This window comes from Abramis brama (genome assembly GCF_963993115.1).
Source record: "Abramis brama genome assembly, chromosome: 13".
Lineage (NCBI taxonomy): Eukaryota > Metazoa > Chordata > Actinopteri > Cypriniformes > Leuciscidae > Abramis > Abramis brama.
In genome coordinates, this window is record NC_139975.1 from 18,454,421 (window position 1) to 18,468,043 (window position 13,623).

The window sequence follows — 13,623 nt, forward strand, 5'->3', positions numbered from 1 at the left end:
CCATAGACTTACATTGAAAGACTGGAGCTATATCTAGAGACCATCAGAAACTATTTTTTTTTTGCCTTTGGCCAGTAAGCAATCACCCAGAACTCCCTAGCAACATCTTAGCAAACACATAGCAACATCCTGACAACCTAAACACTCTAGCAACTGCATAGCAATTTTACATGTGCTAGTACCCACACACATTTTATTCAGAAATGCTTATAAAACAACATTTTACAGTTGTAGGATGGCATTAGACAATATGAAGAGTTTTTGTTTAACTTGTATACAGAGCTATTCTTCCACATGGTGCCCACAAGTGTGTGTGTGTGTGTGTGTCTGTGTGATCATGTATGTAGTTTAACAATACTGACCTCCCACCTTTTGAAGTCTTGTACATGTCATGTATGTTTATTGTATTATGTTCATCAGTTTGTATACTAGCATTGCTGTAGGTCTGACCGAGACTGGAGATTTATTATTCTCCAAACACATAAATACACACTCATGGAACCTTCCAACACAGGAATGTTTTGGCTTCTGTTGCAGTTATGTAAATATAAACAGTAGGACCTGCTCTTACCATAAATGTATAGGGAAGTGAGAGGTCGATTCTGCAGTCAGACTACAAATGAGTAGTGGCGCACATTCCTGAAGCTGTCATGATTCATTTGAATGGGGGAAAGCAGGCCACAAACACACACACACACACACACACACACACACAATGTGTGCCAATGCCCATCACACACATAGATACACTTAGACAGTCTGTTATAATGTGCTGACATGAACACACACTCCCTTTGACACGTAGCCCAAACACATACACACATGCAGTATGAGGCACAATATTTAAACCTACACACGGCTACACCTACCAAAGTACATAAATAGTGTTATATTATCCCACTTTGCACTTCACTGTGCCCAAACTAAGCTGTCAAAGTAAGTCTGAACCTTATCACAATCACCCTGGAGGTGTCCCCAGAGGCTAATAAAAGTTGTTTACAGGCAAATATACTTTGTGTTGGTGTACAGTGACAGTTAACTCCTGGAGGACTCTGCCAGTGTGTGTGTGTGTGTGTATATGACTGAGTCACAGGAGAGACTCTGATAGGCCCTCTGCCCATCTGTGCTTCCCCCACACTAGCACGGCAGTCACAGACACATTTAGATCCCTCCATCTGACCCAGTACACACTAACGGCCCCCTGGCTTCTTTACCAGCTGAATACATTATGGAGATTCGGGAGAGATCTCCCACCCACCCTTCGGATTGCGGAACATAATCGGCCGTGCCATCAATCGAACAGGCTAATGACAATCTGCTCGCACACTCATGTTCACAAATGATGGACACACTTTTAGATACAAACCCAGACAGAGATGTGTATAATCACACAAATCTTTTAAATAGTTCAGGCCATTCGTGACCATGTTTGATTATGGTTTTCAAAAATGGCTTCCTTGCATGACTCATGGAGTTTGTTTTTCCATTCAGTGCATTACGTCACTTGTAAATCAGACTGCCACATACACAACTGCAGGGGGAATAATAACAAATATTATATATGTCTTTAAGTATTTTGTAAATTGTGTTGAAAAGCTGTGCGTTGCAGATTTATCTGATGTTTCAAACTAAAAAAGGATATATAAATTAAATATCCACTGAAACTTAATACATAGAAAAATCATGAATAATGTTCACCAAGGGGCAAATGGTTTTATGGCACGATTTTTTGTGAAGCATACATGGGAACATTCACCAGTTTCATCCTGAACACATATTGTACTCTCTTTAATATATAACTACAGTTCTAATGTTTGGGTGCGGTAAGATATATATATTTTTTCAGAAGATTTACTTTGAGAATACTTTGCATTGAATTGATCAAAAGTGACAGTAAAAACATTTATAATGTTACCAAAGATTTCTATTTCAAATAAATGCTGTTCTTTTTATCTTTCTATTTTTGAAAGAATCCTGAAAGAAAATGTATCATGGTTTGCAGTAACATATTAAGCAGCACAACTGTTTTCAACATTGATAATAATAAGAAATGTTTCTTGAGCAGATTTATATTTATATATACTCGCAATATATTTGATAAAGTGAATGCAGCCTTGGTGAGCATAAGAGACTTTGTTTCAAAAACATTAAAAAAAATTTACCAACCCCAAATATTTGAACAGTAGTGTATAAACAAGTGTACATGTCAACACTAAAGGACTGAAGAATCAAAATTCAGATGTACAACTCATTGAGTAATAACTATGCTTGTATTTCCCAGTACAATTGACATTTCAGAATCTAAATCTTAACAACATCATTGTCAACAAAGCAACACAGTAAGTCAAGTCACTCATTTGTCATTAGGTTTAGTTTATACTGTGCAAATAATATAGGCAGTATAGAATATAATTGAAGCTGGTACTTTTTGGCAGCTTTACTCAGTGACGCACCTGATTGTAAACTGTTGACACACTTGGTTTATTCTTAGCTGCTTGGAGAGGCTGGAAATATCTTGAACGTCTCTTGGCGTGAAGTCAAATGGGACTGAAGAAGTGTGTTCTGAGGAAGAGATTGGTGGTTTTCGACCAGAGCTTTGAAAGAGGAAGACAGAGCAGCCCACAGTAGCCATGAAAGCCATATGATCCTGCCAAAGAGAACATGTTTTCCATGGTGAATTATGTCTCTGCATGTTTCCGGAGAGCAGTATCCACTGTGTCCACCATTAATCACCCGATCAGAGCCAATTACTTAGATCGGAAAGAGGAGCAGACAGACTGCACTGGGGCATTGCAACCCTGTAAACCTTTGAGCCTTGTGGAATATGAATATGAATATGAAATCTTTAATTAAACTGTAGTAATTTCCTCTTCCTTGGAAACAACTTTCCTTGTCCACTGACATCACTTAGGCCACATGGGCTATTGCATAATTTTAGCCAATGAAATGGCTACTCAATCCATTGTTTTACATTCAGATACAATTACTGTGTTATCGCGGCCACTTTTCATGATCCAATCAATTTATAATCGATAAAATCAAAATGGAGGATGTGTTATTGTGGTGGACAGCAGTTCATGTGGCTGGGTAAGAGTTAAGTCTTTCTCGGGTCCTGCAGAGGTGACGCGTGACAGGCGATGTGGTGCTGTTTCCCATCACTCCCCTTTCACTTAGAGAAAGCACACATTTACGCATACGGCACTTCACAGCACTGTCTGGATCGAGATACAGAGTCCTGGGGAAAATATTCTTCATATCCCTGCCTGGTAGCTAGCGGCAGGCACCATGTTCACAGTTAACATCTCGTCTTCGTTGCCAATGGTAAAAGTCAACGTAGAGAGACGAGGTAGGGCAAGCATCACCCTCATGAACAGGTACAGTAGGTCCAGGTAATGGTTTGAGTGAGTGAGTGACTGCTGGCATCTGACAACTGCTTTATCTTTTTGTGTACATGGGCGCCATGAATTGTATAGCTATGCAATAGCAACACATTTGCTGTTCATTTCTTTCATTTGCTTTGGTACTATTTTAATGAAAATACATTTTAAATAAATTCCTAGTACTAATCTCTTGTTAGAACAAAACTGTATTTTCTCCAAATCTAATAAGTGTTTGACCTTGGCATTAAAAGTAATTCCATTTAATTAATTAAATTAACAAAGTCATTTTCATATGCTTCTGTTTTCATTTATTTTAATACTTCTGATTATCATCAAGCTGATCTTAATGTTTAATCAACATTCAGAAATGGTGCCATTCAGAAATGAATTTAATTTAAAGTAGCAAACATGGATGCATGATGGACATCATGGATGAGGTGGAATTTCAATAAAAAAAAAATTAAAAAAAAAAGTAGAATTAATTAAATTAAAACTCAAAAGAAAAAGTAATGTTTGTGAAGACAAAAAAAGCACAAAGGTTTGAATGTGTATAGGCCTGACCAGGTTGGTAGAACAGTTCATTTCCCAGAACCTATTGTCTATGTTGAATATCTTTGAATTGCAATTAAATTCCTCATCCTGTCATTTCATTTCAACTTTCTGTGGAAATTCAACTTCTTGAAATAAAAAGGAACAAATTTTTCACTTCTTAATTATGCACAACCCTTTTTGGAATATCTATAGAGTTTTAACAGGTTAATCAACCACAATTGTTAAGCATACATGTTCAAAATGAGTGTGTGTGAGCTTTTGCAATTTGTCACTTAGAGCAAGATAGACTGCAAAAAGAGAGGAACTAATAAATAATGTTGTGTACAAGACACCCATTAGAGTGACAGAAAACAGGGAACTGTTGTCCAGGTCATGGTTTTACTGTGTGTCATGTAATAAACAGAGGATAAAAAGGTGATTAAAAAAAACTGTTTACCACTTGCATCAAATTTATGGACATAAGGTTCTCAGTAAATTGATTCACACTCCAGTACACCAGTAGATCACACAAAGAACACCACAGTCTGTTTGTGTAATTACGTGTTTCATATATGGACCAAACACTTAGCACAACTTGTCCGGTCACATAAAAGTGCTGTTTTCAGCATCATAAAGCTGCACCGTGGGCAGTCGAGATGGGATGGCTCATGTCGAGAGCTAGCCGAGCTCTGCAGAATTCTGAGAAACATGCGTACTACAAATGTTGATGTGTGTTGCATTTTTGGGAACTGGTTATGGTGTGTTATTCTGCAGTACATTCGGAAAGGGTTTTTGACAGCCCCCGAATGTAGTCGAGTCTCGCTGGTGTGCCAGCTCTGGGCAGTCTGGAATGCCTCTCTGCCTGCAGATGAATCACGGCTGCTAAAAAAGTGCCGCAGTCCTGCACAAGGCAGGAATGAGCTCAATGTGTGAATGCGTTTTGTGCCTGTGTGGGAAAGTGTGTTAGTTATCGGTGTGTATGTGTTAGCGCTCATTTCTGGAACAGATCTGGAACATTTGTTGTTTAGCTTTGTTGTGGATGAAAGTTTGCCAGTCTCCTCTAGTCGTGACTAGAGCGTTGTGTTTTCTCATGGATCTGTTCTTCTCGATTTTCTCTCTCTGTAAATGACAGGAGGAAAACGAAATGCAAAATAATAATTTACCTTCTTGCTAGACTGAAACATTATTACTGTTCCTTAATGCTATGAATTCTCTTTTTTTCTTGATGCAGTCTGGGACGAATGAAACCCATCCCACTCTTAAATGTCCTAATGTGTTTTTTTCCACTATATATATAGTGTAGTAGTATATATATATATATATAGTACAGGTCAAAAGTTTGGAAACATTACTATTTTTAATGTTTTTGAAAGAAGTTTCTTCTGCTCATCAAGCCTGCATTTATTTGATCTAAAATACAGAAGAAAAAAATGTAATATTGTGATATATTATTACAATTTAAAATAATTGGTTTGCAATTTATTATACTTTAAATTATCATTTATTTCTGTGATGCAAAGCTGAATTTTCAGGATCATTACTCCAGTCTATCACATGATCCTTTATAAATCATTCTAATATGATGATTCATTATCAAAGTTGGAAACAGTTCTGCTGCTTAATATTTTTTCATAACCTGTGATACTTTTTTAGGATACTTTGATGAATAAAAAGTAAAAAATAAATAAAATAAAATAAAAAAGAAGCACATTTTTTAAAAATAGAAATCTTTTGTAACAACAATATACACTACTGGTCAGTAATTTGGGGTCAGTAATTTTTTTTTCTTTCTTTTTTTGAAATAAATCAATACTTTTATTCAGCAAGGATGTGTTAAATTGATAAAAAGTGATAGTAAAGAAGATTTATATTATTAGAAAATATTTTTTTATTTTGAATAAATGCAGTTCTTTTTAACCTTTTATTCATCAAATATATTAGGCAGCAGAACTGTTTCCAACACTCATAATAAATCAGAATATTAGAATGATTTCTAAAGGATCATGTGATAGACTGGATGTCACATGTGACACTGAAGACTGGAGTAATGATGCTGAAAATTCAGCTTTGCATCACAGGAATAAATTATTTTTTAAAGTATATTCAAATAGAAAACTATTATTTTAAGTTGTAATAATATTTCACAATATTACAGTTTTTTTCTGTATTTTTGATTAAATACACGCAGCCTTGATAAGCATTAGAGACTTCTTTCAAAAATATAAAAAAACGTAATGTTTCCAAACTTTTGACCTGTACTGTATATATATATATGTATATATATATATATATATATATATATATGTATATATATATTAGGGGTGGGCGGTACACCGGTGTCATAGTCATCACCGGTGTGACATTGCGCCACGACATGGATTTTCTAATACCGTCAATACCGTAATAAATCAATTATGTTCCTTGAACGGCTGCATTTACATTAGGGCTGTAGTCAACCAAAGAAATGCTTAGTCGACCAAAGTCCTGTCCTGCACAACGATTTAGTCGACTAAAAAAAATAAAAATAAAAAATAAAAATAAAAAAAAGACGCGATGTTTTGCATTTTGATTGAACATTTATTAAACAATTGTCAGAGCATTTATAAAACAACAACGAAAAAACGTTTTTGTTTTTGTTTTATTGACACCTGGGATCCCCCGCGAAACGGTTCTCATTCGTGCTTGAATAAGGCCGGCGACACACTGGCTGCTGGCGTGAGAGTCTCAGCTGCGTTGGGTGTCTGTTTTTATTTCGGCTCCCATGTTAAAAGGTTGGAGTTTGCACACTGCCTGCGTGAGACACGCGTCTCAGGCGCGGCTCGAGCCACGCGGAAAACGCGTGCATGCTAGAAATAGAACCGACGCCTGAGTGTTCCTGCAACAAGAGTGTTCTCTGGCTAGAGCGCAGAACAGCGGAGTTGAAACCGAAGTGCATGCCTGAGCTTGTATTGCTGCTGTTGCTTTGACATTGTGGAAAATAGAATAAACAAAATGTATTAGACTTTTTACCCGTTATTATCAATCTAAATTAATCTCGTTTTTAATTTAGGCAAACTTAATTTCGTTTTTTCTTTATTTAAATTTCGTTTTTCTTTATTTAAATTTCATTTTTTCTTTATTTAAATTTCGTTTTTCTTTATTTAAATTCCGTTTTTCTTTATTTAAATTTCATTTTTTCTGTATTTAAATTTCGTTTTTTTCTTTATTTAAATTTCGTTTCTTTATTTAAATTTCGTTTTTTCTTTATTTAAATTTAGTTTTTCTTTAGGCCTATTTAAATTTAGTTTTTCTTTATTTAAATTTCGTTTTTCTTTATTTAAATTTCATTTTTTCTGTATTTAAATTTCGTTTTTTTCTTTATTTAAATTTCGTTTTTCTTTATTTAAATTTCGTTTTTCTTTATTTAAATCTACCCTTTACTGTGTCAGTAATTTGTTAGTCAGAAAAATATTAGACTACCTTAAAAGTATTGCTTAATTAACAGACTGTGTGCGTTTTATATCACTAGTGCAGTGTCCGTTCTCGGAGAATATAGCCGCCCTGCTCGCGTGAGGTGCGCCGCTTCCCGCTCGCGCTGTTCTGTAGTTTACTATTAATTCTGAACGTGTCGCGTCTCGCGTGTCTGTCTATATTGCACCAAATGCGACACTGCACTCCCTTGTGAAGTCGATTGGATGAACGGTTCTCGAAATAATCAAAATGCAAACGGACAGACAGACACATAGAGATTACTACCTATATTCCTTACTGAGCACGAAGCAGCAGTGCAGCCAGCCACAGGTGCGGTTCCCGAGTGTTCTACGTGGTGCGCTAAACTGTGGCGCTGTTACAAAATAGCCTAAATTAAAGCATTTAAAGTTGTGGATAAAACATAGGCTAATTATATTTAGAATACAGTAATATATAACTGCTTATAAAGGAATAAATATCAAGGAGTAAATCAATGAAAATTTCTTTATTGGTGAAAAAAAAAAGTTATACCGTGATATTATACCGTCACCGTTCAAAAGATGAAAAATACCGTGATATTAATTTTAGGTCATATCGCCCACCCCTAATATATATATATATAATTTTTTTTTTTTTTTTTTTTTTGCACATATATGTCTGTCTTTCGTCCCCTCCCTGCTGCTGTGATGATCCGAATCCATACTGATCCTTGACACTGTGGTTCTGCTTGGCAGGGAGCCGCGGAAGATCCTACTGCACAAGGGTTCCACAGGTTTGGGATTCAACATTGTGGGCGGGGAGGACGGAGAGGGCATCTTCGTGTCTTTCATCTTGGCAGGAGGGCCAGCCGACCTGAGCGGAGAGCTGAGGAGAGGAGACCGCATCCTTTCGGTCAGTAACTGTCTGTGACACTCAAGTAGAAATAGTAAGGATTAACAGCATTAAAATATATACTACCATTCAAAAGTTTGGGGTCATTAATATTTAATACTTTTTTTTGTTGTTTTTGAAAGAAGTCTTATGCTCACATAGGCGGTATTTATAAATACAGTATTTTGACATATTATTACAATTTAAAATAATTGTATTTTAATGTATTTGAATATATATTTTTAATGTAATGTATTCCTGTTATGTCAAAGCTGAATGTTCAGCATCATTACTCCAGATTTCAGTGTCACATGATCCTTCAGAAATCATTCTAATATGGTGATTTTCTCATTAAATATTTTAATATTTTTGTGAATACCAAAAAAAATATTTTTCAGGATTAATAGAAAGTTTAAAAGAACTGTATTTATTTGGAAAATAAATCTTTTGTAACATTATAAATGTCTTTACTGTCACTTTCGATCAATATAATGCATCCTTGCTGAATAAAATTCGGTAGTGTAGATGGAATGGAAGAGGAATGTAATTTTTCATGATTTCTAATACAGTCTCTCTAAATTGGCATGAAGTCTTAGAGCTAATATTGCATCATGTGATTTGCATGAGTGTGTGGCGTGTGGGGGTTGTTGCTTTAATCTGTTACCATGGTATTGTCCCAGGTGAATGGTGTAAACCTGCGCAATGCTACCCATGAGCAGGCTGCTGCTGCACTGAAGAGGGCTGGACAGACGGTGACCATCATTGCCCAGTACAGACCAGAAGGTAGAGTGGCTCTTTTCATGATGTTTGTCACTGCAAAATAAATTGTGCTCCTTATAGGACAATGAATGAGATTAACTTATTCATGCAAGTTAGCTTTTTTGTAGGGTCTTATTTATTTAAGAGCAATAAATAAATAAATTAAAATAGATCAAAACTGTGTTTCTAAGAATAGATCACCATTATGTGGGATTACTGCATCGAGACCCCAACTGCTCTTGCTTTCTTCACACACCCATGTGTTGTGCCTGTTGTGTCTTGCCTGTTTCTGTAATCACTCCATCACAGTGGCATACAGTGCTACTGTATATTCCTTTTAGAAAGGTGAACTTAGCCTCACCTAGTTTTATGAGAAAGAATCCGTATTTGCAAATGAGGACATTGTGACTGATAGTTGTAGCTTTTGTTGAACTGAGGTGGGCAGACATTCATTTTTGACTTACTATGCTAAGTGAAGCCTTCAATAATAATAAAGCTGTAGGCTATTAAAAACTATGCATGGAGAAGCAGTCCGACTGCATCTGTAGTTTTACTGAATTCACTGGAACGAATTTTTTTGATTTGGAGTTTAAAGAATCACTTGAACCGGTTCACAATGCCAGTGTCAACAATTAATTGCAGAAAATGATAGTTAGGTACTAATAAGGATTTTTATTAGATGAATCATGGCTGCAACAAACTGAACTGGGACTTATGAAATTACAATAAACGTATTTATTTGCGGAACTAATTGGAAATGGGTCTAAATGTGGCTTGATCGGAACGTTTATATCATTTAATGTGATTCACCGTGTGTCAAGAACCATTCGATGGCGTTATAGAATCACTTAATCCGGTTCTTTGAAGCGAACTGTTCAAAAGAACCGATTCGCATAAATGAGTCTGGCTTCCAAACAAAAGTTCACTCGTGAATGAAAGCACTGGGATGAAATTGTGCCAGAAGTGGGAGGGATCAACCTGAGAGGAAAAAGGGGGGGGGGGAGAACTAAATGGACTAAAAACCACGGAGTGGAGAAAGCGCTTGACTTTACTGTTTGAAAGCTTATTTTTGGCGCAGGGTTAGCTTTCATCTGCTGGATCACTATGAAAGTCTGTCTGACGGGAGATGTGGAATAAGCGCGCGCTGGTCGCGTGAGCGGGGCGGATTGAAACCCCGCGTCTCGAGCGCGAATGAGACTCAGTTTTAAAGAAGAAGGTGCCGCTACTGGAATGGGAGGAGCAAAGCGCAGGACAGACCGAAACATTTTCACTAAACTCTTTAACGTTACTATTTATTTACATTTCGTGTCGATTTGAAACAAAATAAAACGGCATTTTCCTCCTTGCGCTACTCTGAAGCATTCTTTTTTGTTTGACTTTTTTTTTTCTTACCTAAAATGTTTTTTCGAGTGAGTTGGACAACGAGAGGTTGAACTGAACACAGCGCTTTAGCCGCCGCCGCCGGGTAAGATCACCTCAACATATTCATGAAGCATTTACTGGAAAGAGCTTTGTAAAGCAGGCGAAAACTATCAATGAGATGTAAATCGACGTTAAATTGTCTATATAACTGCTTTATATCCTTTAGTATGCTTTGCTGAAAAGGAAAGCGTCGGTGTCCACGATGGATTTCTGTTAGCTCGAGTTGCATGTTCAACCCTTGTGTATCACGTTGAAAGATTAATCATGAAAACCATTTAAACAACTTATTAAGTTGCTCAGCCGTTGGGCTAACGTCATGAATATTGTTTCTAGCCTTGTGTGTTTTGTCAATGACTGCTTGTGTTGCTGCGCGACACAGGTAAACTGTTTGCGCGAGGATTTCGTGAGAAATGTTTTTATATTGAAGCTGTAAACACGACAAAACACAGCAGCATGATATTTAGTGCTTCATGTTGACATTACCATAAGCAAAATGGTATTCATTTTGTATGAAGGGTAGGGTAGTTCACCTTTGAACTGAACTTCAGTTCTGTCATATTATGATCCGGGATATTTTGCACTTTGAGGCCTGACGCTTCGCCGTCATGTTTGTTTAATGCTTTATTATATGGAGCTTCCTTCAGAGCTCAGGACAGGTGCTGGGAAGGGCTCATTCAGGAAGTCAGTTTGCCTAAACAATCTTAAACATTACTGTCATTTTGTCGTTCAGTGGAAACTACAACAGGATAACTTTGTGAAATAGTTTCTTTAAATTAATATTGAATGTGTTGCTGCTTCTGCTAATGATCTGACAAATGTCAAATAAATTCCCTAGACCAAGAATATCATGAGTCAATGTCAAAGATGGTGTTAACTAGCTGGGAACACTAAACGGAAGACGTGGACACATTTGACTGGCACAGAGGATAGGAAATCAATTATTGTCATTGACAAGATTTGTAGTGCACTAACAGATATTTTAACTTGTAAAATGTAGTATGTCAATGCATAGTTCATTCTTTGGTGTCTATGTGAGCAATGACAGGAATGTTGCAGTGCAAGTTATCTGTTTCGGCATGCTCTCCTCCATATTCCTCCTTAGTCAGACACTCCTGAAGTATAAATGGACTGCCTCTCCCTCCCAAGGGCCCTTACGTCTACATAGAAATAGAAGTGACACATTAATTTGTGCCAGAATAGCTCATTGAATTAAGTGGGAACCAGCACTATGAGAGACATTATGGATTCTTACTTGTGTGTGTGTGTGTGTGTGTGTGTGTGAGAAAGAGACAGTCTAGTTGTAGACTGGCTTCTGTTAAAATTTGAACTCCTCATGTCATACATTAACTTGGAGGGCAGTGATTGAACTTGAACTGTGAAGTGTTTGTGCCCAGCATGGAGAAATGTTCACAACACATTCTTTTATTTGTTCTTGCATTCCACATTTACAACTAATTGGCATGTTATATATTTTTAAAGTCTGTATTAAAAGGAATATCTATATATTCCAAAATATTATTGGTCTTGTTGTGAACAATGTTTAATTTGTGTCTTTTTTTTAATGTATTTTTCGTCAATGTCAAAACATGATCTTACAATGATATTTTTCGTGCAGATGCTCATGTGGTCGAATGTGGAGCACAACAGGAGTTACACATTCTGACAAGCACAAGACTTAGTGAATATGCGTCTTTTCGTGCAGATATAGGTTGTGATATGTTGCATAAATATCTGATCAATCTCATATAAAGAGGCATATTGTTGAGTTAATTAACCCTCTAGTTATATAATATATATATAGACATAATATATATATATATATATATATATATATATATATATATATATATATAGACATAAAATATATATACATAGATATAATATATATAGAAGACATAGCTATTAATATACATGGTTTATAATAAACAACTAGCCTAGTTAATCATCACTTATTTTGAATGGAGAGGTGTGCTGATACTTTTCTTAGAGATTAGACATTCAGAATACCCTAGCGACCGCATATCAATGTACTCACTGAACACTCAGAGCATCTTAGTAACCGCATAGTGTTTGCGTAGATTTAGCTGTTATAGTTCCATGTAGAAAAAACAAACAAAAAAAACATTAGAGAATGAGAATGAAAAAAAATCTGGACACCAAAATAAGGAAAAAATCCTAAAAAAGGCACTCAGCCTCCCATTCTGTGAAACATTTACAACATTTGCGCTCGCATTAACTTTAAAAAAAAAAAATGTTTTTGGCCCGATGAAATAAATGTTTCAGGAGACTGTTTACTTCTTTTTTTGGACAAATTTTAATATAAATCCATAGTTGTATTTTTCTGTTTTTTTAGGAATGTACAGTATATCTGTGCCATATTGACTACTGGCTGATATTAGATTTTTATTAATGAGTATTGGCTGTATATCAACCGATAGTAAATGTTTAGTTGTGCATGTGTTTTTCTCCATATTTTTACATTTAGATTACCTTTGCTGTCATCTAACTAACACTCACTTAAAGGTCAGGTGGGTATTTTTCGGAGTGGCTAGCAAAAGCGAGCTAGTTTTGAAAGTATAAGATCCCACCTTCCCTTCAGATCGCTCTACAAACATAGCCATGTCTCCTCCAAAACACATGAACACACACAGCCAGAGCAAACAAAAGCGTCATGAGAAACGGCGTTAAACTACCTCATGTCTCAAAGCACATAACATTACAATAATAATGAACATAAACAAGTTAATTTTGGCGTTGATAGTGTTGCCATTGAAACACATAAATTCGAGTCACAAACCGCTCTGAGTATAACATCACATGTTCTCTTCCAAATTACGGTAGTTATGGTGTGAACGCAGCATAAGCTCGTTGTTTTGGTTCAGGGGAAACTGTAAAAGGTGGCTGCTGTTTGTTTGTGGTGCTCTGTAACCGACGTCTGTCTAACTCTGCATAGCATGAAACGCGCTGGTGACGTGTGATGTCTGCGCGAGCGGGTGTGTGGAGGTATGAAAATGCATACTTTGACAGGCAGGTAGGACATAGGACATCAGACCTAATGCTACGCCTTCCAGAGATGATATTATACATAGCCTACGTGTAAATACATTTAGACCACTTAACTTAGTGAGTGCTATCAGGATGTGCAGAGACTTTCAAAAATTAAAAAATGATAATTTGCTAACACTATTAAGTACTCTTATACAAATTACAA

General features: G+C 36.3%; 1 protein-coding gene across 13 annotated transcripts in view; it reads left to right on the top strand.

The window, feature by feature from the left end:
* Positions 1–13,623, top strand: part of dlg3 (discs, large homolog 3) — a 98,737-nt gene that overhangs the window by 65,388 nt on the left and 19,726 nt on the right. For 12 of the 13 annotated variants that reach the window (XM_084132898.1, XM_084132905.1, XM_084132906.1 and 9 more), the window contains 2 exons: positions 8,096–8,252; positions 8,912–9,014. In XM_084132898.1, the coding sequence (XP_083989024.1) occupies positions 8,096–8,252; positions 8,912–9,014 (260 nt within the window). Of the gene's footprint in view, positions 1–3,168; positions 3,375–8,095; positions 8,253–8,911; positions 9,015–13,623 lie in introns of those variants that run through there. The other variant, XM_084132897.1, reaches the window with a different exon arrangement.